Source organism: Gopherus flavomarginatus, chromosome 4, assembly GCF_025201925.1.
Source record: "Gopherus flavomarginatus isolate rGopFla2 chromosome 4, rGopFla2.mat.asm, whole genome shotgun sequence".
NCBI classification, from domain to species: Eukaryota; Metazoa; Chordata; order Testudines; family Testudinidae; genus Gopherus; species Gopherus flavomarginatus.
This window is the reverse complement of record NC_066620.1, coordinates 75,735,586-75,761,728: the sequence shown is the minus strand read 5'-3', so window position 1 is coordinate 75,761,728 and position 26,143 is coordinate 75,735,586. Positions and strand designations below refer to the sequence as shown.

The 26,143-nt window shown below is 36.8% G+C and overlaps 1 protein-coding gene across 11 annotated transcripts in view; it reads left to right on the top strand.

Moving 5' to 3' along the window:
* The window catches only part of SDCCAG8 (SHH signaling and ciliogenesis regulator SDCCAG8), a 147,573-nt gene that overhangs the window by 46,979 nt on the left and 74,451 nt on the right, over positions 1-26,143 (top strand). For all 11 annotated transcript variants that reach the window (XM_050950399.1, XM_050950396.1, XM_050950397.1 and 8 more), the window contains exons 12-13: positions 8-124; positions 16,826-16,968. In XM_050950399.1, coding sequence (XP_050806356.1) covers positions 8-124; positions 16,826-16,968 — 260 coding nt within the window. The remainder of the gene's footprint in view (positions 1-7; positions 125-16,825; positions 16,969-26,143) is intronic.

Genomic DNA, 26,143 nt, shown 5'->3' with positions numbered 1-26,143 from the left:
CTAACAGGTGTGTGGAGAAATGCGTTTTCAGTTGAATCAAACCAAAATGAAGAAGGATGAGGCAGAAAAGGAGCACAGAGAGTACAGAACAAAAACTATAAGGGAGCTTGAAATTAAGGACCAGGTAAGAGATGATACTGCCATAACTTTGCAGTTATTAGAAACATAAGTAGGGTTATTTCTGAAGTTGGAATGATTCGTTCTTCTGATACTGATGATTTATTACTGTTATGTGGATTCTAAACTAATGGCAAAAAGCCAGCTATTACTATTAAAGAAATGCCTCTTACCTGCCTTATCCTTGTTTTCAGCCCTAAAAAGGTGCAGTATTACCTAATACTCATCATATTCTTCATATACAGTGTATGAACACACATGATAGATTTCATACATATTGAGCCTATGTACTATATACTTATGGTTATACATCTCACTCATAAACACACAAAATGGGTATGCATACAAAGCAAGACAAAACATAAACAAGGATAAAGTTTGGAGTATAAGGCATAGTGTATCATTTTTTTACCAATTTCTCTAAAGATTCGATTCAATTCAATTGATTTTTGTGATTAATAGAAAAGTGTCAAAGAAACATTTATGCAAATATGCCACTAGGAATTAATTGTTGGTAATTTAAAGATGAGTTTGTATTACTTAGAAAACCAGTGTATGCCTTGCAAGTAGACTGAGAAGATGTCCCTTATTAGCAAATATTAAATTAGGGCGTACTGCAGCTTACTTCACTAATAGTTCAAACAGATGTTATGTTGCATTTTTTTGAAATCTCCCTCTTTTCAGTGTGACTCACTAGCTTAAATTTCCAGTGCAAACTTCCAATTTTTGTTTCATGAGATATGACGTATACATGACTAGAGATTGGCAGTATGTTCTGAATACACAGAAAAGTGTTTACGTATGTTATATTTCAGTGATTTTAAATACTACTTACAGCTGTTTATCCAGCATTTTTAAAACTTTTTTTTCCCTTTTCAGCAAGTGAACACATCAGTTCATCTGAAAGGAATATATGCAGGAAAAAGTAATGTTATGAATTAAAAAGAGATTTTATTTAGTAATGCTACAAAACCTTGATGAGTAGCCACAGAAAATTTCTAACCATTAACTTTTTTAAAAAATGTATCTTAACTCAAAATTGAAACAATACTAAATGAAATTATAATCAAAAGACCCATTATGTATTTTTTAAGTTATATATTTACTAGTTAAAATAATTCTTTTAAAAAACGTATTTACTATATCGGATTATACAGCACAGCAATACAAGGGCCTTGTAAGTTTTTTCACTAGATCCTTATGGTCTAAGAACACTTGAGCCTGTATTTTTGTTTTTCATCTTGTGTCTTGACAGATATCTCAAATAAGAGAGTTGGCATAGTCTCAGTATTCTAATGAACTAGGAAGTGTGCAATAGAGTATTCAAAGAAGTATCTTGCACTGAAAGTCTTGTTCTGCAGCCTTCTCCAAGGTTAATTTTTTTGATGAACTAGACAATGTAACAAAATATTTAAGTTTACTTTTAGGATTACTTGTGCTCTACCATTATGGGAATAATGAAATGTTAAAAATGATAATTAGCACCCTCATACATTTTAAAAGGAGGAGTTAGTTATTCCTTGAAGCATAACATACCATGTTTAGGTTTTCAAACATTTTTAAAGGACGTGATTGTTGGATTCTAGAAAAACAACTATATATGTTTAAATAATTATTGTTCTTGGTATTTACTAGTCATTTTCTAAGTTAGGCTTTTAATGACACTAGTAATCAGCAAAGCTCTATATGCTGAATAATATTAGAAACTACGTAAAGCAATCTATGATAGTGAGATAAGTATAGCTATTTTGCTTTGATAAAAATGTAAGAGGTCATTAAAATTGTTATTGTAAATAAGCTATTCTTATTTTACTTTTAGTTTCATGTTTAGAAAAGAAAAATGTAATGTCTAATCTTATGGATGGCAGAGCAGCAATTGTTCTTTGGTTTCTGAGCCATGACCTGACCTTCTGGCTAAGAGACAGAGTTGATACCTTCCTTGGCCACCATCTGTTCATAATAAATATATATTTAATTTTTAAACGTGGACAGTGGGTCACTTTGCTGATATACTAGTAAAACGATTTGTATCTCATTTTACTTTAGTATATGTTTTCTTTGAAATTGAGAAGAAAGTTGTATTTCCAATAAGTTTCCCTTATTGAAAATTGGTTTAACATTCCATCTAATCAAAATATAATCTCTTGATTATGTTGTGGGTATATTAAGTTTGTTAGAGTTTTAAAATAATTCGCTTAATGTACCCAGGTATGGTGGAAAAGACATAGACATAGTTTCTATATGTACAAATAAGAACATAGGACTATTAAATATATTCTCTTCTGACCAAAGTTCACACTTGTAATGGCTTGTTGAAGAGAAATTAAAATGAATTTAGGAAGAGAAAACGTGATTGAGTTTCCATTTTTTCTTTTTGTCTCTCTTCCACCCTCTGCTGGGATTTAGTTCCTGTTCTAGGTGTACTTTGAAGTGTTAACATTGTAAAATATACAACCAAGACACATCTTGTTTTGTATACTAACCTGATGCACCACCTTGTCTGATGAATAATCCATAGTATGAACATTATGATCCTATGATATTTTAGGGTTCTGAAAAAAACAGAATTTTATGGCAGGTGTACCTGAGGGCATGTACACACAAAAATTGTACTCTTTTAATTTTACCAGTATAGTTAAAGTCCAACCGCCCTGCTTAATTTGTATTTATACTGGTATAATGGTGCTTTATACCGTATAGTTTATTCCTTTAAGGGATCTTTATACCAGTATAACTTGGTCCACACTGGGGGGTGTACCAGTATCACTATATTGGTTTTAAAAAAAAATGACACTCCCTCCCCAAACTGAAATGCAGCATTATACTGGTATGAAGACCATATGTAGACGAGGCCTTAATGTATGGCAGAAGATGTTTGCATATTTAATGCAATATAGATTTCACTTTTTAGTACCTTACATGGAATTTGAGGCATTATACAATACCTTTTAATAACAAAATAATTTGTACACAGCTAATGTAGTATAATGGGAAAAGTACTTTTGACACACTGTGAATTCAGCGTTTCCTCAAATCGGCATCTCTTGGTCAGTGGCAATTTATAAAAGTAAAACCATTATTATGGCTTAAAACTCACTTTCTTTTATTTTGTGTTTCAAGCTCAGGAATCATAGAATCTAGAGTTGGAAAAAAAAACTACCATATTGGGTCATTTAGTCCATCTTTCTGCCAATTTTGAGATTGTTCTCTGTTGCGCAGAGTTTTCACTAGTACATCTACACTACTGGGAACAGCTACCTCATTCTTACCTTGTTATAAAACAAGGAACATGATAAATCTTCTTTGAGAAATCTGTACAAAATGTTTTTCATTTTTACTTACTGTTTTCATTTGATTTTTCCAACAAATAAAAAGTTAAAAACAAAGCCAAATCCTTAGTGAGGCTGATAAACTATGGGAAAGCAATCTTTTAGGATTGGCCTTAAAATTAGAGCTAGCATTGTCCTGAGAGAAATGAAGAACTGAGTTTCGGATCTGAGGCAGAATGAAAGCTTCAAAACTCAAAGGTCTTAAATGAAGGAATAAGAGGCTTGTGGATCTAGGCTTCAGAGGCCAAAACTATATATAAAGGAATTTAGAGGTCATTGACTTGCATGGGCTAGACCAGAGGTGGGCAAGTTATGGCCTGCAGGCCACATCTGGCCCACAGGACCGTTCTCCCCGGCCCCTGAGCTCCTGGCCCAGGAGGCTAGCCCCCAGCCCTTCCTCTGTTGTACCCTCTCCCCCGCAGCCTCAGCTCAGTGCGCCACCAGCGCAATGCTCTGGGTGGTGGGGTGGTGAGCTCGGGGCAGCGCAGCTGCAGAGCCCAGCCTGACCTGGTGTTTTGTGCTGCACGGTGTGTGACTGGCTCCAGCCGGGTGGCGTGGCTGCCTGTCATGGTGCAGCCACGCCGCCAGCCACCACTGCTCTAGGCAGCATGGTAAGGGGGCAGGGAGCAGGGGAGTTTGGGAGGTGGTCAGGGCCCGGGGGTGTGGATAGGGGTTGGGGTGGTCAGAGGGAGGGGAACAGGGGACGTTGAATGGGGGCAGGGGTTCCAGGGGTGGTCAGACAGCAGGAGGGTGGATGGGGCAGGGGTTCCAGGGGGGCAGTCAGGAATGAGAGGAGTGGTTGGATGGGGCAGCTGGGGGCATTCAGGGGTGGGAGTTCCGGGGCTGGTCAGGAAGAAGGGGTTGTTGGATGGTGCAGAGATCCTGGGGTGGGGGCAGTCAGGAAGGAGAGAGGAGGTTGGATGGGGCAGTTATGGGCAGGCGGGTCTTGGGGGTGGTCAGGGGACAGGGAGCAGGAGGGGTGGATGGGGCAGAGGCCCATCAGGGGCGAGAAGTGGGGGGGGTCGGATACGGTGCGGGGGCCGGGCCACGCCTGCCTGTTAGGGAAGGCACAGGCCAAAAACTTTACCCGCCCCTGGGCTAGACCCAGTTGAAAGATGTACATGTTTCAGCATTTTTGTAAATAATGAAAGGCACCTATGTTATATAGTACTTATTCAACAATAATCTAGGATGAGGAATGGAATTGTATATGAAATATAATATGAAAGCGTTTTGCATAAGATATTCATAAATGTTCTACCTGGTAGGCTGTAAAGCAATCACTTAATGTAATCTAGTTTAGAAAGTACGGATGCAAGGTTTACTAACTCTGCATAGGCCCGTGTTTAGAAGTGTTCATGAAATGTTAAAAGGAGGATCTGATTCAAGGGCTAATGTAACTTCCAATAACAGACCAAGATCAAGGACTGATTAATTTAATTTAAATTAATTTTTATGAACCAGTATTACCAACTTCAAGTGATCCAAAAATTATCAGCCAGGCCCCTAAAAATCACTAGATTTTAAAATAATATATTTTGTGTTTGTTTACCTTCTGGTTTTTGAGCCTGTAGGAGTCATGTTCTCAAGCTTTTCTCTGCATCCCTGAGGGCTAGAAACTTCTTTACCCCCAAATAAAAGCTGAGATTCTCATGTAACCACTAGACTTCACAAGATGGGGCTTTAAAATCACCAGATGGGATGAGAACCTCAATAAAATGGGAAGAGTGGACAACATTGAAGAAGTTCGGCTAGTACTATATATTGTGTATGTGTGTATTTAAAAGCCAGTATAGCTATTGTGATTTTAGTCAGAGATGTAATGATTTCATTAGCTGGGCAGACAAGAGTGTGCTTTAGCCACAGAAAAGAGGACATAGGGAAATCTTTTTGCTCCAAAATAAGCTAAGGCAAATGTACAAGTACAATTACAATTGTACAAAATGTGCAGTTTTGATTGTCTTACTTTGTCCTGAATGGCCAAAGTACTGAGGCATCTAAGAGACCAGGATGTGATAATTTGTATAACTATTTTCTGATTTCCTGTGTTTTATATAGTTCAAGGCTGCCACAATATTTTTTTAAAACAATATATTATTATATACAAAAATCCCCCTGCATGTTTACTTTAACGAGAATCTGTTAAATGACACCCTCCACCCCAAACTCCTTGAGGAATGGTTTTAAATTTACAGGGCCCAGTTCTCAAATATGGCTTAGGCTCAGGAATTATGAAGCCCAGTAGCTCTTGATCAAGAAATTTATAAGAATCATTAGTGATAATCTCTCCCCCACCTCCTCTGGAAAAAATAAATCCATGACAAAAGTTACGTTAATTTATAATATAAGATTGCATAGTAAAATAGTCAAGATAGGAAAAGTGAAAGTTAGGGTCGAACAAAACCTAAGGTGAACTACCTTTGAGGATTATAGTCAAGTCTTTGTGTTCACATCACCAACCAAAGAAAGGAAATGCTTGACTGGTGAACAAAGGGCACAACTCTGTTTAACACCAATCACTAAAATCAGACTTGGCACAAATAGTAATCTCTTACAAGTCTTTCCTGAAGGTATTCAACAGTCCTGTGTCCACTCACAGGAAGTCCCAAGCATATGGCTTTGACTACTGCAATCCAGCACTATTATACATTAAGCCCCCTACAGTACATAAATGTCATTTTATTGTTTAGAGGATCATGGTTTTTACCCTAATGATCTGTGGCTTTTGCTCTTTCTGCAGCCTTTCCAAAGCTAGTGTAGCTTTGGTAGTGGATTCCGCCGCAAATATTATTTAACCTACTGAATTTTCAAGGACTACTTGCAGAATCTGTTACAATTAATAAATCTGTTCTAATATGCAAGACACACATACCACAAGTGAGTGAAATAATGTGGGTGTTTTTATGCAAGAAAACTTAAGAGACACAAGAGTAATACCTGGAACCTGAATCATCATTAAAACAAAACTTTAAATTGTATATCCCAGTGTGACCATATAGATAGAAAAGCTGCTTGCTTAAATAGTCTGGCAAAAATGTCCTCACACCTCTTCTTAGATGATTTGCTTAAAATTGACCAATAAAGATAGAATGTGCTCACCACAAATTAATGTGATGGGTCTTTGTCCAGGCAGCAGGAAAAAGAGGTCGGGGCTCCTTTAAGGACGGCAACTGCATTTGGGTCATGAGGGAGGGGAAATGGGGCGGGCTTACCTGAATGCAGCCAAGAGGGGAACAGGGCATAGGCTCTGACCTACTATGCTGAGGTAGAAAGGTTCTGTGCTAGGCCAATTCTTTACTCCTCTGTCACAAACTGACTTTTGGCTTATTTGGTTGTAATGGATTGGCTTTATTATCTATAGATAGTGCAACCCTCTACCACCATCTACCTGGCCCGATGCATTCCATCTTCGTACGCCTGCACAACTGTAATATGCTAGCACAACTCAGCCTGCTGTTGCTGGGTCCTGTGAGAGCCAAGCTACACCTTACAGCTCTCTGGATCCTCTACTATGTTGTCGAGTTGGATCCTGCTTTGAGGCCTGTAACTAACTGACCTGGTGAGGTTTGCTCCTGATATGATGGTTCTTTCAAAACTGGTGGGGAAAATATCACTTCCAGGCTGGGACCCTGCAGTTAAATATGAACATAACCTTTAATCATAGTGTTGTTGTCACTTCTACGCTCTTATAATATCACATGTGAAAAATTAGAGTTCATGAGCATTAGAAACGTTACAGAATGGCTTTTGCTATGAAAGAGGCCCATAGTTTGTGTTTTTTACTTTTATCTGATAGCAATATGGGGTGAAATAAAAATGGTTAAACAGACCAGAAAAAATGATGGTTGCATCAGTCTTCCCAGTAATATTGTGGGATCAGCTCTGCGCTGCTGTGTCTGTCATAGCCGCCCTCACCGCTTGCCTGTAACTATCTGCTGCTGCTGTGTGGGAGGGAGGACAGACTTCCATTTCCATCCAGCTCTCTACTGGTGCAGGCTGTGGAGAGAGGTAATCCCACTTCACTCTTCTCAACTGCTTCTTGGGGATAAGAGAAGTACTGCTTTGTCTCCTCTCTCTCATTTCTTGATAATGAGATGAGAGTAACCCTCCTCCTTCAAAACAAAAAAAAAACAAACAAAAAATGCAACCATAACCCCCACACCCTTAAAATATCTTGCTCCAGGGCGAGTTTTATTAAACCCATATTTTGCTTATCTTTACTGGTGGTTGCTGAGCTAGTTTCTGGTACCCCAGTGCATGCTATTAAAAATGTCTCCATAGGAATATACCTACACACTGGTGCTGAAAGTGCTGCTTCAAAAGAAGCTATTGCAGTTCAGACAGGTTCGCAAACCAAATAACAGTATTTTCAGAAAAGTAATGTAGTCAAAATCCCAACAATTTTACACGTTCTGGCCGTTCCCCCTTGTTCAACTATTTAGGTATTCATCCTATGGTCATCTCCGTAGTATCAGAATACCAGATCGGTCTTGGGGTTGCCCAGGGAAAGGCCACAAGGGCCCTTGCTAGTTGTCTGTTGACCAGTATTATCAACTCCAACAGTTTGAAAATCATGAATCAAAAACATGTACGCAAACAGTTCATGCGCTCACACTAAAATCTCTTGTCAAAAGTCTGTCTTTTGTTTTTTTTTAACTCCCACTACCCACCCCCTGTGTGTGTGTATGACAGTTACAAGTTGAAAATTCTACCTTAACTGCATAGGAAATGTGCCCCAAAGAAGCAGGACCCTGCTCCCTGACACCTCCCCATTCCTCACTCTTCATTGAAAGGTTTCTCTTCTCTCCCTCTCCTCCCTACCCCAAATAGGTCCCCTACAGCACAGCATTCTCTCCAGCAGACTCTTGTGATGGCCCCACTGCACTTCCCTCCGCAGCAGGCTGCAGGCGAAAGAGCATCACCTGAGCTCCTATCTCCATGCACGCTCTGTCACTGAGCTGTGGTAGTGGAAGAGGGGATGGTGAGGTCACAGCTGCTGATTTTTAGGAAGGGGGCATCTCTGCTGTGCTGCATCTGTTTCAGTGCTTTGGCCTTGTGAGCACACAGGAAGCCATTGCTAAGATTGCCTGCAGCACAAATAGCTCAGTGGCCTCTGAGCTGTAGGTGTTTTGTCACACAGTTCAAAGAGCCTCCAAAACGGCAATAGTCACAATGATATGAGCATTGACAACCCTGGATTACAGCCTGCACTGTTTCAGTCGGTTGCATCATTTGTCCCTTGGGATCTTCAGATGGCCTATCGATTTGTGTGCTGGTCAGAAGACTTAAATCCTTAAATGGGGCTGAATTCAAAGCAGGGGCCTATTTTGCTACTATGCTTCCCTTTCCTTAACTGCCTTTTCCATCCACTCCTGAACTGGCATTGACTTCCACCCAAAAGTTTGGTTTTGTGTTTTGGTCTAGCAACATTGTGTACCTATCTGCTCTTGTTTTAATTACCTACTCACATGAAACCTTTTTTTCCTTTTTGTAATACGTACATTTTAGCGGATCTTATGAGACATATACATTTTTAACCAAGTTTTTACTACTTGTTTGTACTTCCTCACAATTTATCACATTTTCATAGCATTTAAAGAAGATTTACATTTTGAAGCCAAATGTAGGCTTTGGATGTTCTTGATTCCCATCCTGTTTTGAATAGGAGGCAGGGTAAATATACTCAGCAAAAACAAACAAACCACGTGCACTGTTGGGAACTGTTCAAGATTACCCTGGTGATGACTCTAACTCTCTTCACAAAGGTGGATGGTTCTTCTGATACAATCTGCTGTGTCAGATGGTCCTGTCTGGGAGGCCAGAGGTTTAGAGACTGCTCTGAACATAGGGCTGCCTGATTTGATATTAGAAGTAATACACGGAGTTGGAAGAAATGGCTACAGTTGATTCCTACTGCAGTGATGGAGTTTTTTGTCACGTCCAGAGTAAAATATTTTAAATTTTTACTACATAATTGCAAAAATATCTTTTTATTAGTTTGAATATATAGCACAGTATGAATGATTTATTATCTGACAAACTATGCAATATAAGACTGCAATAAAAATTACATCTGTACCCCAATATAATGCGGTCGTGTGGAGCAGGGTAACAATTGTGCAGCATTCAGTAAATTTGTATCAAACTTTTGTAGCGATAGTGCAAACTTTAATGCTGACAGCATTAATTCTTTGAAGTAAAGAGTTCCACAAAAGAGTAAAAACAGCAATATCGTACTTTTCAGACTTCTGCTAAGGATTTTGCTTCAGTTTTTGTGCACATTTTTTTCAGAAATTGATATGGATATGTCTATTAAGGTTTTTTTATAGCTTCATAGTTCGTTTTCAAAGCCAAAACAGCATCCGCATGAGCAGAGCACCCGGTTTTACAAATTCTTTTAACTATCAAATGTTTTTCATTTGCCTGCTCCAAGCATGATTGTAGCATACTCCACCAATGCATGGAAACCGAAAAAAAGCATACACGTTTTGAAAGAAGTCAAAAAAATGTGTAGCTCCCTCACAAGATTCGGCTGCAGTGTTGGAAATTAAATTTAAGGAATGGCTGGAATGTATAAATAAAGCAGAGGGGCTTGTATTGTTCAGTCTTGCCTGTAGACCCTAATATTTTCTGTCATGGGCAGAGCTTTTGATAATTTTTGATGTCCAAACCTGAATTTGCAATGAATTTCAAAACAGTTGTCTCTAGACATTCAGAAGTGTGGGATTTTAGTGGGACAAAACAAATCGCTCTACAACTTCACCATTTCCGGTCACATATATTTTAAAATTTAATGTTAATTGGAATACATGACGCATATCTGGTGTTGAATTGACTATTATGGAATAGTACTTGGCATCCTTTACTTCATCAGTGAATTGGTTTCTAAGCTGCTCTGCCATTATAGTGATGAATTCATCGTAGGTTTGGTGTGTTTAAAAAGTTGGTCTTCCCTGAGCCACAATACTGATGATTTTTCAAATTTTTTTGAGGACAATTGTCAAATTCACTAAGCTATTCAAGGCAGGTTAAAAAAAATTACATTTTTGATTTGACAATGATGACTCATCATGTTCTCTTAGAGGTAGTTCCAAAGAAGACAGCCGTTTGACCATGGCAACATCATGTCTCAGCACTTTCCTCCAATAAGAATACTCCTTTTCAAACTGAGCTGATAACACAGAATCAATTCTTCCAAATAATTTACACCTTTGAACAAACTTAAACATTGCATGAATTTGAGCTTTGGAAGTCTCATGATCAGCAATATGTCTTGCAACGTTTCTCCAATTAGAGTGCCCATCGACAAATGTTTGCTTTTCCTTTACTATGGTCAGGGAATAATTTTAATAGTAGACTGCCTTAGTGGTTTCTGAAAAAATCAACCAAATTCTCATTTCTGTCATCCCATTTTTCTTCATCCTCAGAAAATGGGACTCATGAAGACCTCTAAGTTGCTTTTGTCCTGCAACTTCATACTCTTTTCTCAAATTTTCCGTATTACCTACTTTTTTGGTTTATTTACTAAAAATTGTTCTATCCGATCTAATTAAACTGATTTTGGCCATAATGCAATGACTTCAGGGTAGGTTTCTTCCCTTAATTCAACAAAATTACCAATATTTTGTAGTTCCATTGTCAATTCAGAGTCCTTATTCAACTTTTGCAGTCATTGTGGTATCCCCACAACTCAGCAAGTGATCAGATAATTCAGATGTTTCCTTGCCCATACTTTTTGATTAATGTCCATTATTCAGTACTTCAAGCTCTTAAAAATAAGATGACAAACTGTCTTTTTGCTTAGCTTTGTCTTCTTGCCTTGCCTTCATTTTTTTGCATTTTTGACTGCCAGACTCAGTGTTGCTTCATTGCTAAAATCTGACCTTGATTTTAGGCAGATTAAAAAAGTCTGAAAGAGCAGGGGCATAGCCACAGTTGGGCTTGGGTAGGCCATGGATCACCCATTTAGGTTTATCACAGTTAATGCCATGTTTTTATCAGGCATTGTAAAAATGGGATTTTTAACCATTACATACTAGTGACAAATCACGGGCATTGTTACAAAGTGCAGGGTAAGGTGCTTTTGTTCAATTGGCTAATTGGTCAAGCAGACAGACTTTAATTGGCAAATGATGATTTCCCTTAGTTGCTGTCATGCTATTGCCAAGACAGTGAAAAACTGGCAAAGCAAAATTCTTCGCTAGACTACTTTAAAAAAAAATGTTTAGAGCGAAGTTCACAGAATGCAGAAAGCCTAGACTGCTTTGTGACACTTATTAAATTCAATCATTTCAGATTTGTCCTGCATTTTTGGGTCCCCTATTGTTTGGGTCCCCGTGCACCTGCACGGTTTGTTTCATGGTAAATCCGCCACTGATGTTGAGATGGTCCTGATTTTTAAGTAGTGTATTGCCTCCAATAATCACACATTCTCTGCAGAAAGGCAATCACCACTAAGATATATTTTTTAAAAAAGGATCTTCACTTTTTATGTTCCTCTATTTTCATAATTATTAAAGAGACCACAAGACTGAAATATCAAATGAAAAAATACAGTAGATTCATGATGATACCTATATATACATGCACACACACTTATTTTTTTTTCTTAACATGTAGCAGTATTTTGTATGTACAGAACTGTCTTTCGGTTAATTTTGTTCATCATTACACCTCAGATCAAAGGAGATTGGTTTAAGAATTAATGTTATTGGCTTTTTAAAATACATTTGGCTTCTAGCCTATTCTTGATCTGTTATAAGGCTTCCAAAGTATTTTTCTGAATTTAGTTCAATGTAAGATTTTATCTTTTATCAGTGGTTAATCATTTTCATTTGTGAAAGATTTCTTTGCCTTTTCTGTGAGCTCTGCAGTTATTCTGAGTTCTGTGAAAAACATCTGCTAGCTTAGAAATTTAAAGTTGCAGTTTTCTGCATACAATAAAGTCTGCATTAATATGGACAAGAATTAAAGAATTATTTTAATTTTGTAATTTGACCTGTTTTGAACAAAATTATCAAAAGTTTTAGAGGTAAAGAGATTTCTAGTTAGTTAAATTGAGAATTTTCACAAAACACTTTGACCTGGTTAAATGAAGATGGTTGGATTTAATTTGAGAAGAGGCTGTTTTAAAAAAAAAAAATATGAGAAATCATTCTTTACATTTTTGTATGAAGTTGCATTTAGTTTACTTTGAGCCCATCTACAGTATGTTAATGTGAAAATGCCTGTAAGATTGTATAAGGGTCCTTCCCCTATAATCTAATGAATTAGAAGTAAAATGCTTGTTTGCTTTTTAGTATTAGAAGAAAAAGACTGCAAAAGGTACTTGTTTCCTACAAAAAGGGAGGTAGTAATTTAGAGACCAACAATGTATTGTAGTTTTATATTTTTTCTAAAAAGTTGTTTTTTTCTAGTAAAACTTGATCCTTCTGTTTTTGAATACTATATTATTTTTTGGTTTCATTTATTTGTGGTGTACTGAAATGGCAGTTCTTTTATTCGTTTTTATTCTGTAGTCTTTATACAGACAAAGTTTCTGCTTATGTCAAAGGGAGTTTTAACAATTGAGATGGAAGACAAGATTACATAAAGTATATATTTTTAAGTTACATACAAAAATACTTAAAGAATGCTTAAGTTACAAAGTCAAACACTCAGAAGTTGCCTGTGCAATGTTAATGAGGTGAATGTGCATAGGAAATCTGTGACAGAGCCACAAAACATGAGGACGTCCTTTTGTGTTCTTGCAACTCACTGCCTTTTTCTCTGTCTATCCTGTGGACTGAAAGAAGCAGATATCCTGAAGAAATAATACGTGATCATGTAATTAAAAATGGTACCATGATATAAATATACAATCAGGTCAAATTAAGGTTTCATAGACATGATATCATCAAAAAATTTGACATGTGAAAGATTAACGGCCTGATTTTGATTCTGCACTACTATGTGAGAGAGCTCAAATAGCAACCACTGCTTGCAGCTCCATGGATTGGAGGGGGCAAAACTTTCTCCCCCTTAAGTTACTTATAAAACGCTTGGGAACCAGGATTTAACAGTAAAAGAATAAACACTCTCTCTCTGTCTTTACAGCCACATTTATAATGATAACTGCACTTCCTGATGATCAAATATAAGCTTTAATTTTGTAAAGAAATGTATTTTTTTTGTACTACCCTAATGCACTTTGACCTCTGCTAAAATGCTATCATCGTCACTACCCCATGCTCTGACAGCATTACTTCACACCTTGCCTCCTTTAGTTTAATGTCCCTTTTAAGCACATCAGATTCAAGTTCCTTGACCTTCAAAGTTTTTTACAAAATGTTGTCACCGCCTGCACCTGCTTTCATTTCTCCCTTACTCTCTTCCCATACCTTTCTCCTCATGTTTTCCTTATCCCAGAGCTTGACTGTATGACAAGCTAGGGTCTGACTCAACAGTGCAGTAGTTTGCCACATATTAACTCACCATATGGACTCTGCTTCCGTGTACTAAAAGTTCCATAATGTGCTTTGACATACTACTGTTTGAAACCAGACTACAACATTGCGCTAGAAATGTGTATCAGCAGGGTCTGTATGGACACTTTGTGCATGACACACTGGCATGCACTAGAATTTATGCCCCAGCTTGTGTACACAAACACAACATGTGGACTGGGTTTGTAACTTGGAGGGGAGACCATTTACAGGAGTTGCCCAGGACGCAAACATATCACAACCATAGATAAAGGTACCTTTCAGATCACCCTTGTATGCTGAACCAAGTGTCCTCAGAATTGATTGGGCTGATGCACAGCCGGTTTATAAGGCTGTCTGAAACAGTCATATCTTTCACTATTGTGTAAAGTGGCCTCAGGATATGTAACATGCTATATTTCAGAAATAGTACCAGAAACTACTGGCTGAATTATCAGCCCAAACTACTTAATGGTATTTGTGGTTTGGATGGTACTCCTTTTAAAGTGTTGATACACAGCAATAAATGAGGGTTTGTTTTTTTGTTAATCAAGCCTTCATTGTGCTTGGATGAGAACAAGCTCATTGAGACTTAATCCAAATAAGTTTGATGATACTTTAGGATCTCTAATTGCACGGGTGCTTTTGGTGTTGCAGGTGCCTTTTTATTGTTTCTTTTTGCTGTGATGATTGATTGTAACTGTTTCTGACATGAACTTTTCCAGCCTTATCCAGTCCTTTGTGGGTTACTACAATGTTGTTTACATGGGCCCTTGGAAACCCACTTGGAAACTACAGGTGACACAGAATGCTGTAGTATGCCTGCTTACTGCTGAATATTTTGGGGAGAATATTATGCCAGTGCTTCAGACTATACTGGCTCCCTGACTGCTTCTGGTTGGAAGTCATGGGCATATATTGATCTTTAAAGCCCCACCAGAGGTACATTGACAACCTGCTTTTCTCGTTCTGCATCCTCATGACAATCGAGATCAGCTGATGTGTTTTTACCTTCAATTCTTTTATTTGAACATCTGGCAGATGGAGGCAGGGCATTTTCAACAGAGGTCCCTTTACTTTGGAATTTGTTTCCCACTTTGGTCCGACAGAACCTGCGCCTATTTACCTTCAGGAGACAGTTTAAAGCCCATCTGTTCACTTAGGCTTTTCCCTGAGAGGGTGATGATAGGGTGTGTTTATGTTTATAGTTGGAAAATAGAGGTTTTAAAATATTTAGCTGACATTTTGTCAACTAATTTTTGTTGTTTTTTTTCTTCATGGCTGTTCATGAATAAATTTTTTTAAATGAAAGGTATGTTGCAGAAGTGTGGCTTACTTCTGAAGATGGGGAAGAACTCAGGCAAAAAAATAAATAGGATTAGGGAAAACAAACATTAATGAACTGCTGCTGCTAACTAGACTAGAACATAGAATGAAAGTCTGAACAGATTCACTATCGTACTTAAATGTGATACCCTTTGGAAATTTAAGATTTTTTTAAAATGCATACTTACCATCTAAAAAATGTTACTGGTACAATACATTACTTACATTGAATACCTACAATACACTGAATTAATTTATTATGATTTCCCAGTTTCTACATCTTTGTGTTTAAACAGTAAAACTTGCCTCTAGTTTGTTTATTTTGTATACTTTCTGGAAATGAAAAATATCGCATGGGAAACATTTAGACAGATTTTAATCTGATTTTCCTTCATGAAACATCACTGGAACACTTAAAAAAAATGTAATTTCAGCAAACTAGAATATAACTCCTAACAAGAAAGTAATATTTTGTTAGAAATGCAAAAGGACTGTGTTAGGGAAAAAAATGCTTTACACACTGATACCTTTTGTTGGATGTGGATAATGAATTGTTTGAGGCATCATGACTTACTATAAATGCTTTGGGCTAATATTTTCATGAAGAAACAGAGACAACATAACTATGAATGTGTTTCAGGAGTTCATAGTGATACTGGAATATGTTCCTTTTTATTTAAGGTATTTGAATATTTAAGTAAACTGGAGAAGAATGTTAGTGGAAAGTGCGATAGTGAGGCATAAAGGTACCTGTATAAGTGTTTTAAATACTGAACAAAGTTTTGCTACGAAAGTTATTTTCTATTTTGGAAGAAGGGATAGTTCTTTTCGTATTTTTGAGATAGTTAATGTAGGACGTTTATTTCTCTTTGAAAATTTTATGTGCCTAGAGACATGCAAAAGGCTTACAATATATACACTAGACACAAAGACCCCAATCCTGCGAAACATGCACATGCTTAAATTTAGCACGTCAGTAGTCTAGCTATCTTTAACTGGACTGTTTAAGTACTTAACATTAAGTAGGTGTGTGTGACCGAGATATGTGAAGAAGGCAACAAGATTTGATAGTGGTCAGCATCTTACATGATCAGGCCCAACAAATAAGAGCTCTTTTAAATGAATACAAATGGTAAGAAACACCTTAATGCCTTTTTAAGTGCAATATGAAGTGAATACAAATCAAATGTAGGGTTTTTTTAATAAACTGATAGAGCAGACAGAACACATTGGAACTAAAATTTTATGGGGGCCATTCTTGTACAAGAATATTCATGGGAAACATTTTTGTACAAGAATATTCTCAATGTTCATGTTGACATCTGTTTGCATAGGATTAATATTTTTAATAAAAAATTGGTGAAATAAGATATTAATAAAAGAAATGAGCTTTGATACTTCAAATTACTTCCTTTCATTTCCTTGTTTCTTTATTAAACTTTATTTTTACACACCAAAGAACTCCATTCCTTTTTTCATTAAATGAAACCATGCTTTATTTTGCTAATAACTTTTGATCACATAAGGTAGAGTGTCTTAAAATTTACCTACATATATTTTTAAAATATATATTCTTACATATTTTTAAAGGAAATAGAGAAATTGGGATTAGAGCTGAATGAGAACAAACTGCGTTTGGAACAAGCACAGCAGGATGCAGCAAGAGCCAAAGATGAGTGCCTAAAACTGACAGAACTGCTGGGTAAATCTGAGCACCAACTGCACCTCACCAGGTACCCCTTATCTTATTACATGCCACAGCACCAATTTCATTCTGCTAATTTTTGCCACAGGCTTACCCACAGTTGTTGCAGATATTCATAATCATTCACTGCATGCATTGCTTTCAGGCATTTTAGGAGAAGTGAAGATGTGGTAAATAAAGCATCCATTTACCTAAATGATGATCTTTCAAAAAGCCAAAATACATTTATTAAGTAAAACGTCTGTAAGCACCAAACTGTATAGCATCTATCGGTTTAGAAACTGTACTGCTTCAAATTTATAAATTTAGGGTATTGTGACATAACAGTGTAAATACTGATGTCAGTTATGAAGCTATACTTCATCTGAGATTAAAGAGTCTACATAATTTAACACTCTAGGAATATAGGGAGAGATTCAGGACAGAACCATGAGAATAGCATTTCCTTCATTTGCCTGAGTGCAAATAATAAGATTGTGTGACACAAACATATTTCTGTCAATCTGGGCTCTTTATAGGCTTATTCCATTGAACATAGACTACCAACCTACACTTAATTTTTACTAGTAGACCTGTAGAGAAAATTCCAGAGTAGCAATTTGCTGATCATTAATTCCACCTTGAGTTTCAATAACCGTTAAAATGTATCTTTTTGCTAAATACACAGCTGCTTTTTTAAATCTTTTGTATCACTTTTATCTGTTAGTAAACATGCAGGGTCAGATTTGAGGCCCTTACTGAGTCTTAAATTAGACAAAAACTCTCCCTGGAGTCAATATAAACTTACCTGAATAGCAGCCTCAGATTTTGGCTATTTGACAGTGGAGTATTCATACTCCTAGTCTAATCCTGCACCCACTGAATTTAGTGAGAATTTTATCATTGATTTCAATGACAGAAGAATTGGATCCAATGTAAACTTTCTAAATTCATTTAATCAATCTTTTACTCAGCTAAATTTCAGTATTATTCAGAGCACGGTAGTTTAACAGATGGAAGAAAGCACCACAGTAACAGCCTGTATTCAGAGACAAAAATATGCTAGAGGTTGATGAACTTGAAAAAAGTTTTGGGTGAGTTGTTAAGATATCTAAAGTTTGGATTTAGCAGAACTTCCTTAATAATGATTTGTTGTGATAGTTAACCAAATGGTTTACCAAGCTCTGTTTTAGCAAAAGACTGATCATGCATGATAAAGCTGTGTGATATCTTTGAGAAAATCCTAATAACACACATTTTCTGTGAAAATCTTTAACTCTGTTAATAATACAGATTAATAACTATAAATTTCACATGGTTCAACACTTAAATCTGGGTGCATAATGTCAAAACGATTCAGGTAGCTGTTTAATTATAGACATTTTAGTATCTGACTTAGTGTATGCAATATGGCCTTTTGTTTATAAAATAAAAAGTATGCTCATGCTGATTTAGTACATAGTTCTAACTTCATTATAAAAAGGGAGATATAAGGGCCAAACCTTCCCCTAAAAGTCACCAAATTCTATCATTATCTGTTCTGTATAGGTTCTGTTACTCCCCTTATAGGGTGGCCAGGTGTCTGGTTTTCAAATGGAAAGTCTGGTTGAAAAGGGGACCTGACAGTGTCCAGTCACATCTACTGACCAGACACCCAAAATCCAGTTAGTGCGGGCAGGAAGGTGCCAGGTCATCACCCGTGCCAGCCCCTACTCAGGTGGGGTTGCCTTCTACCTGTGGCAGCTGCAGCTCCCAGCTCCGACTCTGCAGACGAGTCCTTCCCAACCTGGGGAGGAAGTGGGAAAACAAGTGAATGATGAGAGGAGGGAGGAAGAGGAGCGAACAGGGGGTGGGGCCTTCAAGGAAGGGGTGGGGTGGGGCGGGGCCTTGGGGGAAGAGGCACAGCAGAGGAGGGGTCTCGGGGGGGGGGGTGTGGAGCAGGCAAAGTTCCAGCACTCCTGCAGGAGTGTCCGGTTTTAAATTTACAAAGTTGACACTAGCATCTGACAGCCGTCCAGTAGTGTATTAAGTGATGTTACTAATGTTGGTCAGGTATGGACAGGAAAAAGGAGCCACTCTTTATTCCTCCGAGTTGTACCCGCTCTCCATGCCACTTCCGTCCCTCTCACTGTAGCAGCACATCCTGCCAGAATAGGTCTCTTAATAAGTGAAGGAGCAGATATGGCTGTGAAGGTCCCGCTTTCAGATCCTTTCATTGAAGGCACTAAATCTCTTATGGTGTTCCCATGTTGAGTCTAGTAATTGTTTAGTAATGTGGTACACACAATATTGTAGTTAAATACTTTTGATTCTTGCTCACCTCAGCCCATGGAGAAGGGTAAATTGCATTCCCCTTCATATTCAGGAGCAGCCGTGCCAACAGAGGCATTCATCCCAGGAGGAGTTGGCAGTATTGCTGCTATCCTTCTCTGGAGGTTCTGCCAAGGAGAATAGCTTTTAAGTTCTAGAGCCCTGTCTTTGGAAGGATGTTGAGAAGATGCACTGATTTAGTGCATCTCTTAGGTGTCCTGGCCTTGCCCTTTTCTAGCTGTCTCCGTCTACTTTCTGGACTAAACTAGCTAGCCAGCTCTATGCCTCCTAGTAGAACTGGCGGTGTGGCTGGCTTGTTCCCACTGTGGCTAGTCTTTCTGCTACCATGAATCCATAGCCCAGTTTCCTCTGGCAGAAGCTAGAGGAATCCAAAGTGTTAAGTAGGCCTAGTAGTCTTCTGCTTTGTTGCTAAAATAATACATTACTAAACAGAAGATTAGTGAAGTACTAAAGAACATCAGTCTAGGTATTTTGAATGTAAAGAAGAGTAAAAACAATATAAAATGTCTAATTTAAGTATTGGAAAATTAGAAAGTAAATATTATAGATCAATTGGATTGAATGAGAACATGCAATCCAGGCCTGAAGGGGGAAAAGGGAATTATCCACTGAGCTATGTTTCTACTTTTTGCAGGAGAAACTTGTTACCCACCACCTCTTGCCCCCCAGAATCCACTTTCTGAACACTGGTTTGATACAGACCAGTTAAACTGCCTATCAGCTAAAGAAATATACCTGTTAAATAAATAGTCTAAGAATTGCTATTTTATTTGTCTCTTGCTTATCACCTTTGCTTCTGGATCACTGTAATGTGTGTTTACTTACATTGGAAGTACAGCTTTCTTAGAAATCCTTGATGTTTAATTAATGCATATATTTTTGTTTCTTGAATCCAGTTCATAATTCCAACTTCTGTATTTGGAAATGAGAGAAAAAATATGGCATTATTGCTGTCCTTGAACAATAACCATCGTAATCTTTTATACAACATTGGCCCCCTTCTCCCTGCATTTACAGCTTCACCATAATGTGACTTTAACAAATTTGTTTCAAGCCCTATGTGGTTATGAAATAGTAATTAAGGTCCAATATCTCACCTGTTGAATTCCAATCTGCATTTTCATGTGAGAACTGCTATAGGAAGAAAACATGGGCCTAATGTTGCCTCACTGAAATCAATGGCAAAACTCTCATTAATTTTACTAGACCAGGATTGAACCCTGCTACATGCACCATGCCGTCTGAATGCTTGATTTGCAGCTTTCAAAAGGCATGAAGCATTCAGGCCTGTTAGTCTATGAGAGAATTATTGCCAAAATCATATTGGTACTGTAGTCGTGGGGATCAAACAGGAGAGACAATATGATAATCTGAATGATCTGATTTTAAAATGTCATTTAATTTATTGAAATAATTCACTCTTCTTGAGTAACTGAAAGATGAGTCTGAAATCTCTCTATCATTACACAAAACAACTAAAAGTTAATATTTGTGCTTCAGCTGCAGTTCTCTCTTAAGAAGTAGTTCCTATATTCCTATCCAAGAGAAGCTACATAAATTCAAGGAAATGAAGTGAAGAAAATATTGGGCTTAATCCTCTTTTGTTTATAAGTCTGATATTTCATTCACTCTGTTGGTTCATTGTTTCTCTTCTCAAATCATGGCAATCAGAAATGCTTATGATAGTATCAGAACAGACTCAAGTCATCTCAAATTTTGCTGGGAGAGAGAATTAAAGCAGAGACTCATATTTACTATTTTTTTGCAGTCATTGCTGGTAGTGTTGGATGTCAACTTTGTAAATGAGGAAAACATTACTTGAATAATAAAAGTGTCACCCATGCTTTTAAGTCCAATAATGTGTGACCGCCCAGGCTAATTTGAATGTCTGGGTTGCTCTTTAAAGATCAGATATTTGTAGACTTTTATACCGCAGTGATGACGGTTGGTGTTTGCAGTCTCTCTGTACTTCTCTGAGAAAAAATGTACATAATATGATTGAAATATCACCAAAATATTTGATTCCAAAATATCTTCAGAAAGTAACACATTGAAGAAAATGTCTTTTAGGGCATACAGTTGTTTTCAGCAGTGCTGTGGCCTTTGTGGCTTCAAATAGCTACAGTACATCAATGCTTCTAGTAGCCTCTAGCGAGTTTTCAACAGCTCCATTGGCATTAACTGCAATCCATGTATAATAAATAAGGTACATAAATTAAACCTACCATTCTACCTCTGGGTTCTTGTGACATTATTAAATTGCTAGAGCTTTGCTGTCATGGCTTATGATGTCACCAGAATTCCTTGCTAGAATTACAGCCTGTTTGTAATCTATATTTAGGCTATATTATTCTTTAAATTATAAAGCATAATCTGACTTGTCTATTTACAGCAGAAGTCTCATGCTGCTACTCACTATCCTTTATTAAAGCTGTACAAAACCTAGTATCAGCTGTGTTGATTTCAAAGTAATATCTGTTAGTTATCAGCAGAATTCTTTAGTGTGTTGCCATTTATTCAGCAATTTTAGAACATCAGAAGCAGTCTCCTATTGATGATAGATGAGGAATTCTAATGAGATTTCATTTTTAGTATTAATGGGCACTGTTAATTAGTAGCAGTGGACAGTGTCTCATTTTTCTAAACTGCTTATTCTCTAGTCTAATGAATATAGCAAAAACACCAATATATGGAAAAAATAGTCAAAAAAAGCTTAATTTTAAACATGTTATATGCTGTTTGTTTTGTGTGAACAGCTTTATCTATTAAAAATAGTGTAGGAAGGAGTAATAACATGAAACAACTCATATAACTAATAAACTTTCAAATTCTGTTTCATATGTTTAATTTTCATTAAATGTAGGGATAGTTGTGACTGTGGTGTTGTGATTCAGTCAACATTTATTTCTATCTGTTTTTCATATACAAAGGCATTGGGATGCCAGAAAATAAACTGTTAACGGAGAATTAACTTCTTTGGCATGCTTTCATACTTATCTTCCAAATTAAAGAAAATGAAATGGGCAGAAGCAGAGTGTAGATTACCTCCTTTTTGTCAAAAATGGTGGGAATTTGAAAATTAATAATAAAAAAAGGAACAGATGCAGTAACATGCCAGAGGGAGATTAATGTGGAGAGTAAAATCTGTGAGCAACAAAACTGAAGCAAACTGAATCAGTGGGTGGTGGTTGTACAATCAAAATCAGGATAAAAGAGAAATTACAAACAACCCTGCACTTGTCAAAGTAGTAGTAATGAAATCCTGACTCTGCCAGCAGTGAGAACCTGTGTTAGCACTTTGGGGTAAGGATGGTAGCTGGGTGCCAGGTAGGAGGGCAGTGTTAGGTTGCTGGGCAGCAGCCATCTTGTGTAGAACAGATGGCACTGAAAGCTGGCAGGGGAGGGGCTCCTTAGCAGAACTAATCAGACAGTAACAGATAGGGCAGCTGGGAAGACTGACCGCAGAGAGGGAAGCTGCAGGGTAGCTACAGAGCTCCATGATGTTTACAGTGGTGTGCCCATTGGTCTGAGATAAGACCTTGCAATGTCTTTTTACTGCAGAAAGTACACAAACTTTTGTTAAATAAAGAATTTATCTGATCAGTCTTCAGTAAAAGGAATATATCAACTCATTGCTGAGCTAATTTTGTGACAACATTGCATTTTGAACCTTTGCTACTAGGAATTTTTGTGTGGTGTAACCCTTGCAAAAATAAAAATATACTACCAGGCATGTCACACACAATCATAAGCTTGTGTTCCATATTTTATTAATATACACAATGAAAGAATTGAAGATTAATGTTTGGATATCTGTATATTTATCTGGAGAGTGATCCTCCTGGCAGACCTCTACTTCCATTGATGTTAATGAGTTGTTGGCATTCAACGCCTTGCAGTATTGGGTTCTTCAGTTGAATTAAATATTTTATGATATTTTACCATGTGTTTGATTTTGTTCAGGAGATGCCATTTCTTTCCTTAAGTGATATCCTATGGGAACTGAATTAAGGTCCCAGTCCTGTAACCTTCAGTCACATGAGTAAATTTTACTCAAGTAAGTAGTACCACTAGTATCAGTAGAACTACTCACAAGAGTAAGAGTTATCTCTCTGCATAAGAATTGCGAGATCAGGCCCTGAGATAGCAACTGTCAACTTGAAAGAGAAATGGAAACAGAATTGTAACACGGAAGACAAAATAACCCAAGTACTGTATAATGAAAAAGAACTGACTGACTTATTGTATAGTATTATTAACTAGTTTAGTTTAGTTGATCATGATATAAAATTAAAAAAAAATCAGATGTACAGTTGGGTTGTGGATGCTGAGCTCATCTTTTAACAAAGAAATCTACATCTGTTTTAGAACTTGTATAGCTCTCTTTTACAGTAGGTTTATAGCTTGGCTCTATTACTCATTTTGAGTGGGGAGGGGAGGAAACATTACCGGGATTTGAAATAGGTGGTATAACATAGCCATATGCTATTTATGCAGCAGTTTCTGCAATAAATCTAATTTGGTGCTGTCAAAAAAATTAGACTTATTTGATATAGCAGCACATTAGTAAATGATTGTGGTAGATTTGAAAGTTGTCATTCACTCTGCTTACTTGTAACAGAATCTTGCAAAGCCTTTTTTTCCTTTTTCCCCGAGCAACTCTATGAAAATTTCTCAATTCTTTGTCCTGCAGCTGTAGAAACTGAAATATTTCTACAACTGAAAAGAAGGTCTTGCTTTAAGGTAATTGTGGAAGGGGGTGGAAGAATGAATAACCTCTGTTAGCAATTACATGAATGTATAGGCAGAAAAATCAATAAAACAGAGGGGGGAAAAAGCTAGATCTCTCCCTTGCCTACAGATTTTTCTAGTGCAGCTGAAATTGTTTATCTCATTATACAATAGGTAGATAAATTAGTTGCTCTGAGTTATTATAGAAGGTAAAATATTTTACCTGCCATCATAAGACCATATGCTGCTTTATAAAGACTGATATTGAATGATTTGAAATAAATCGGCTGTGACTTCTTTTGGCAGTGCATCTTAGAAATTGCATTACCAGTTTATTTAATAATAAGCAGTCAAGATAATACATGATTGTTTAAATACCCTGACATTTAACCATGTACAAATACTGTTTAAGGTGTATGTTGTGAGTATTCAAATGTTATTAACAAAGTTGTAAAAGAAGATAAAAATAAAGTCAATATAAACATGGCGTGAGCAAGGAATCCACCATTATGTCAGTTAATTAGCTTTATAACATCACCTATTTTCCTTTTCTCTTCATTAAAAAAAATGTTTTTTAAAAACCTTGCTGCTTGTTGTTTAATCTGATTTGTTGCTCTACCATGCAAGTTTCTTAAAAGAAAGGCAGTGATATGTTTTCGGATTCCAATTTTAATTACATTGAACATTTACTTTGTAGTGTTTAAACTGCCACTGGTCAGAAGAGAATTTTACTAATGATTTAATGTTTTATACGATGAATCAGGCTGTTAAAGTAACCAAGTTGTTTCTGCAAATAGAGTGTATTTACACTGGTAGCAGGTTACAGTACTTGCAGCACTTCTGAGCAAGCAGTGTAATTCAGAAATAATACAAATGAGATTATCCAATGATTACAAGAAAATTTTAAAAAGTATTTTTAAATGTCTTTTTTTTAAAAGGAATATTTATCATTGAGAACTAATCTGTTAAGGAAGTTTATAGATTAATATCAATATACATTTACTTTGGACTAATTCAATCAATTTTTTTAAATAACTATTGGGAATGGAATAATATGACTTTTTTTTAATTTAAAAAACAATCTTTCAGAAGAATGTATCCAAGCCTGCTAGATTTTATACTAATTTTGAAATTAACTGATTCTGATTTTTATTAGAGACCAGCACTTGTTTTCTCTAGTACATGTGAAAGACTGTTTTAAGGAAGTTGCAAATGTGTTTTCTCTATAAAGGTTTTATTTTTATAATGCTAATTTTAACCATTTTGAAAGCTGCACCATGCTTTTTTAAATACAACCAGTTATTTTCTTTATGGTCAGTAGCAATATTTCTTTTTCTCTCCTATGTCAGGATCCAATCCTAAAATCATTATGTAATAAGGGTTTGCCACTCACTGAAGTCTGTGATAAAACTCTCATTCACTTGAATGGGTGCAGGATTGGACATGTAATTTTATAAAATTTGACATTTAGGAACATCATCCTACATATTGTCTCTTTTATGTAAATCGCTTCCACAATGGGGAGAAATTAGCTGGAAATATCTGCAGCTTTGGCTATCTCATTGGTCTTACCACATCCTCACCTCAGTCAGTTAAAGCCAGTGTGACTGAGTTTGCTAGGAGCAGGAGTGAACTCACTGAACTAAACCAACATGTTGCTATTTGTTGTCACTCTGCTTCTGGCATTCTGAAATTCTAAGAGCATTTTTGCAGAAATTAGGAGGAGGAGTTGTGACTTCTTCCCCTAGCTGGCCTTGACAATTGTTCTTCAGAGCTTGAATCACAAAGTAGGGGTGGGGAGGAATATGAGTTGCTATGCAATTAGGTGGGATGTTGCTATGTGCTCCTCTTGCCCCTCAGGTCCCTTTCTACAAATTTCTAACATTTTTGTTCTCTTCCATGTAACACTCTAGAGGAGAAAATAAGGACCCTGAGAAATAAGATGGAAAAAGAATCATTAGATCACAAAGAGCAGAGTAGTCCCCCAACAAACAATGTATCTGATATTAAATTGATACTATTTGGCTAACTATGTTTAGTATTAATTTGTCATAATACTATACAAGACTTTATTTCTTAAACTTTGAGTAAAATTCAGACCTGATGTAACTCCATTTCAGCTAATGAGGTTGTATTTGCTTACATAGATCCTGAATTTATCC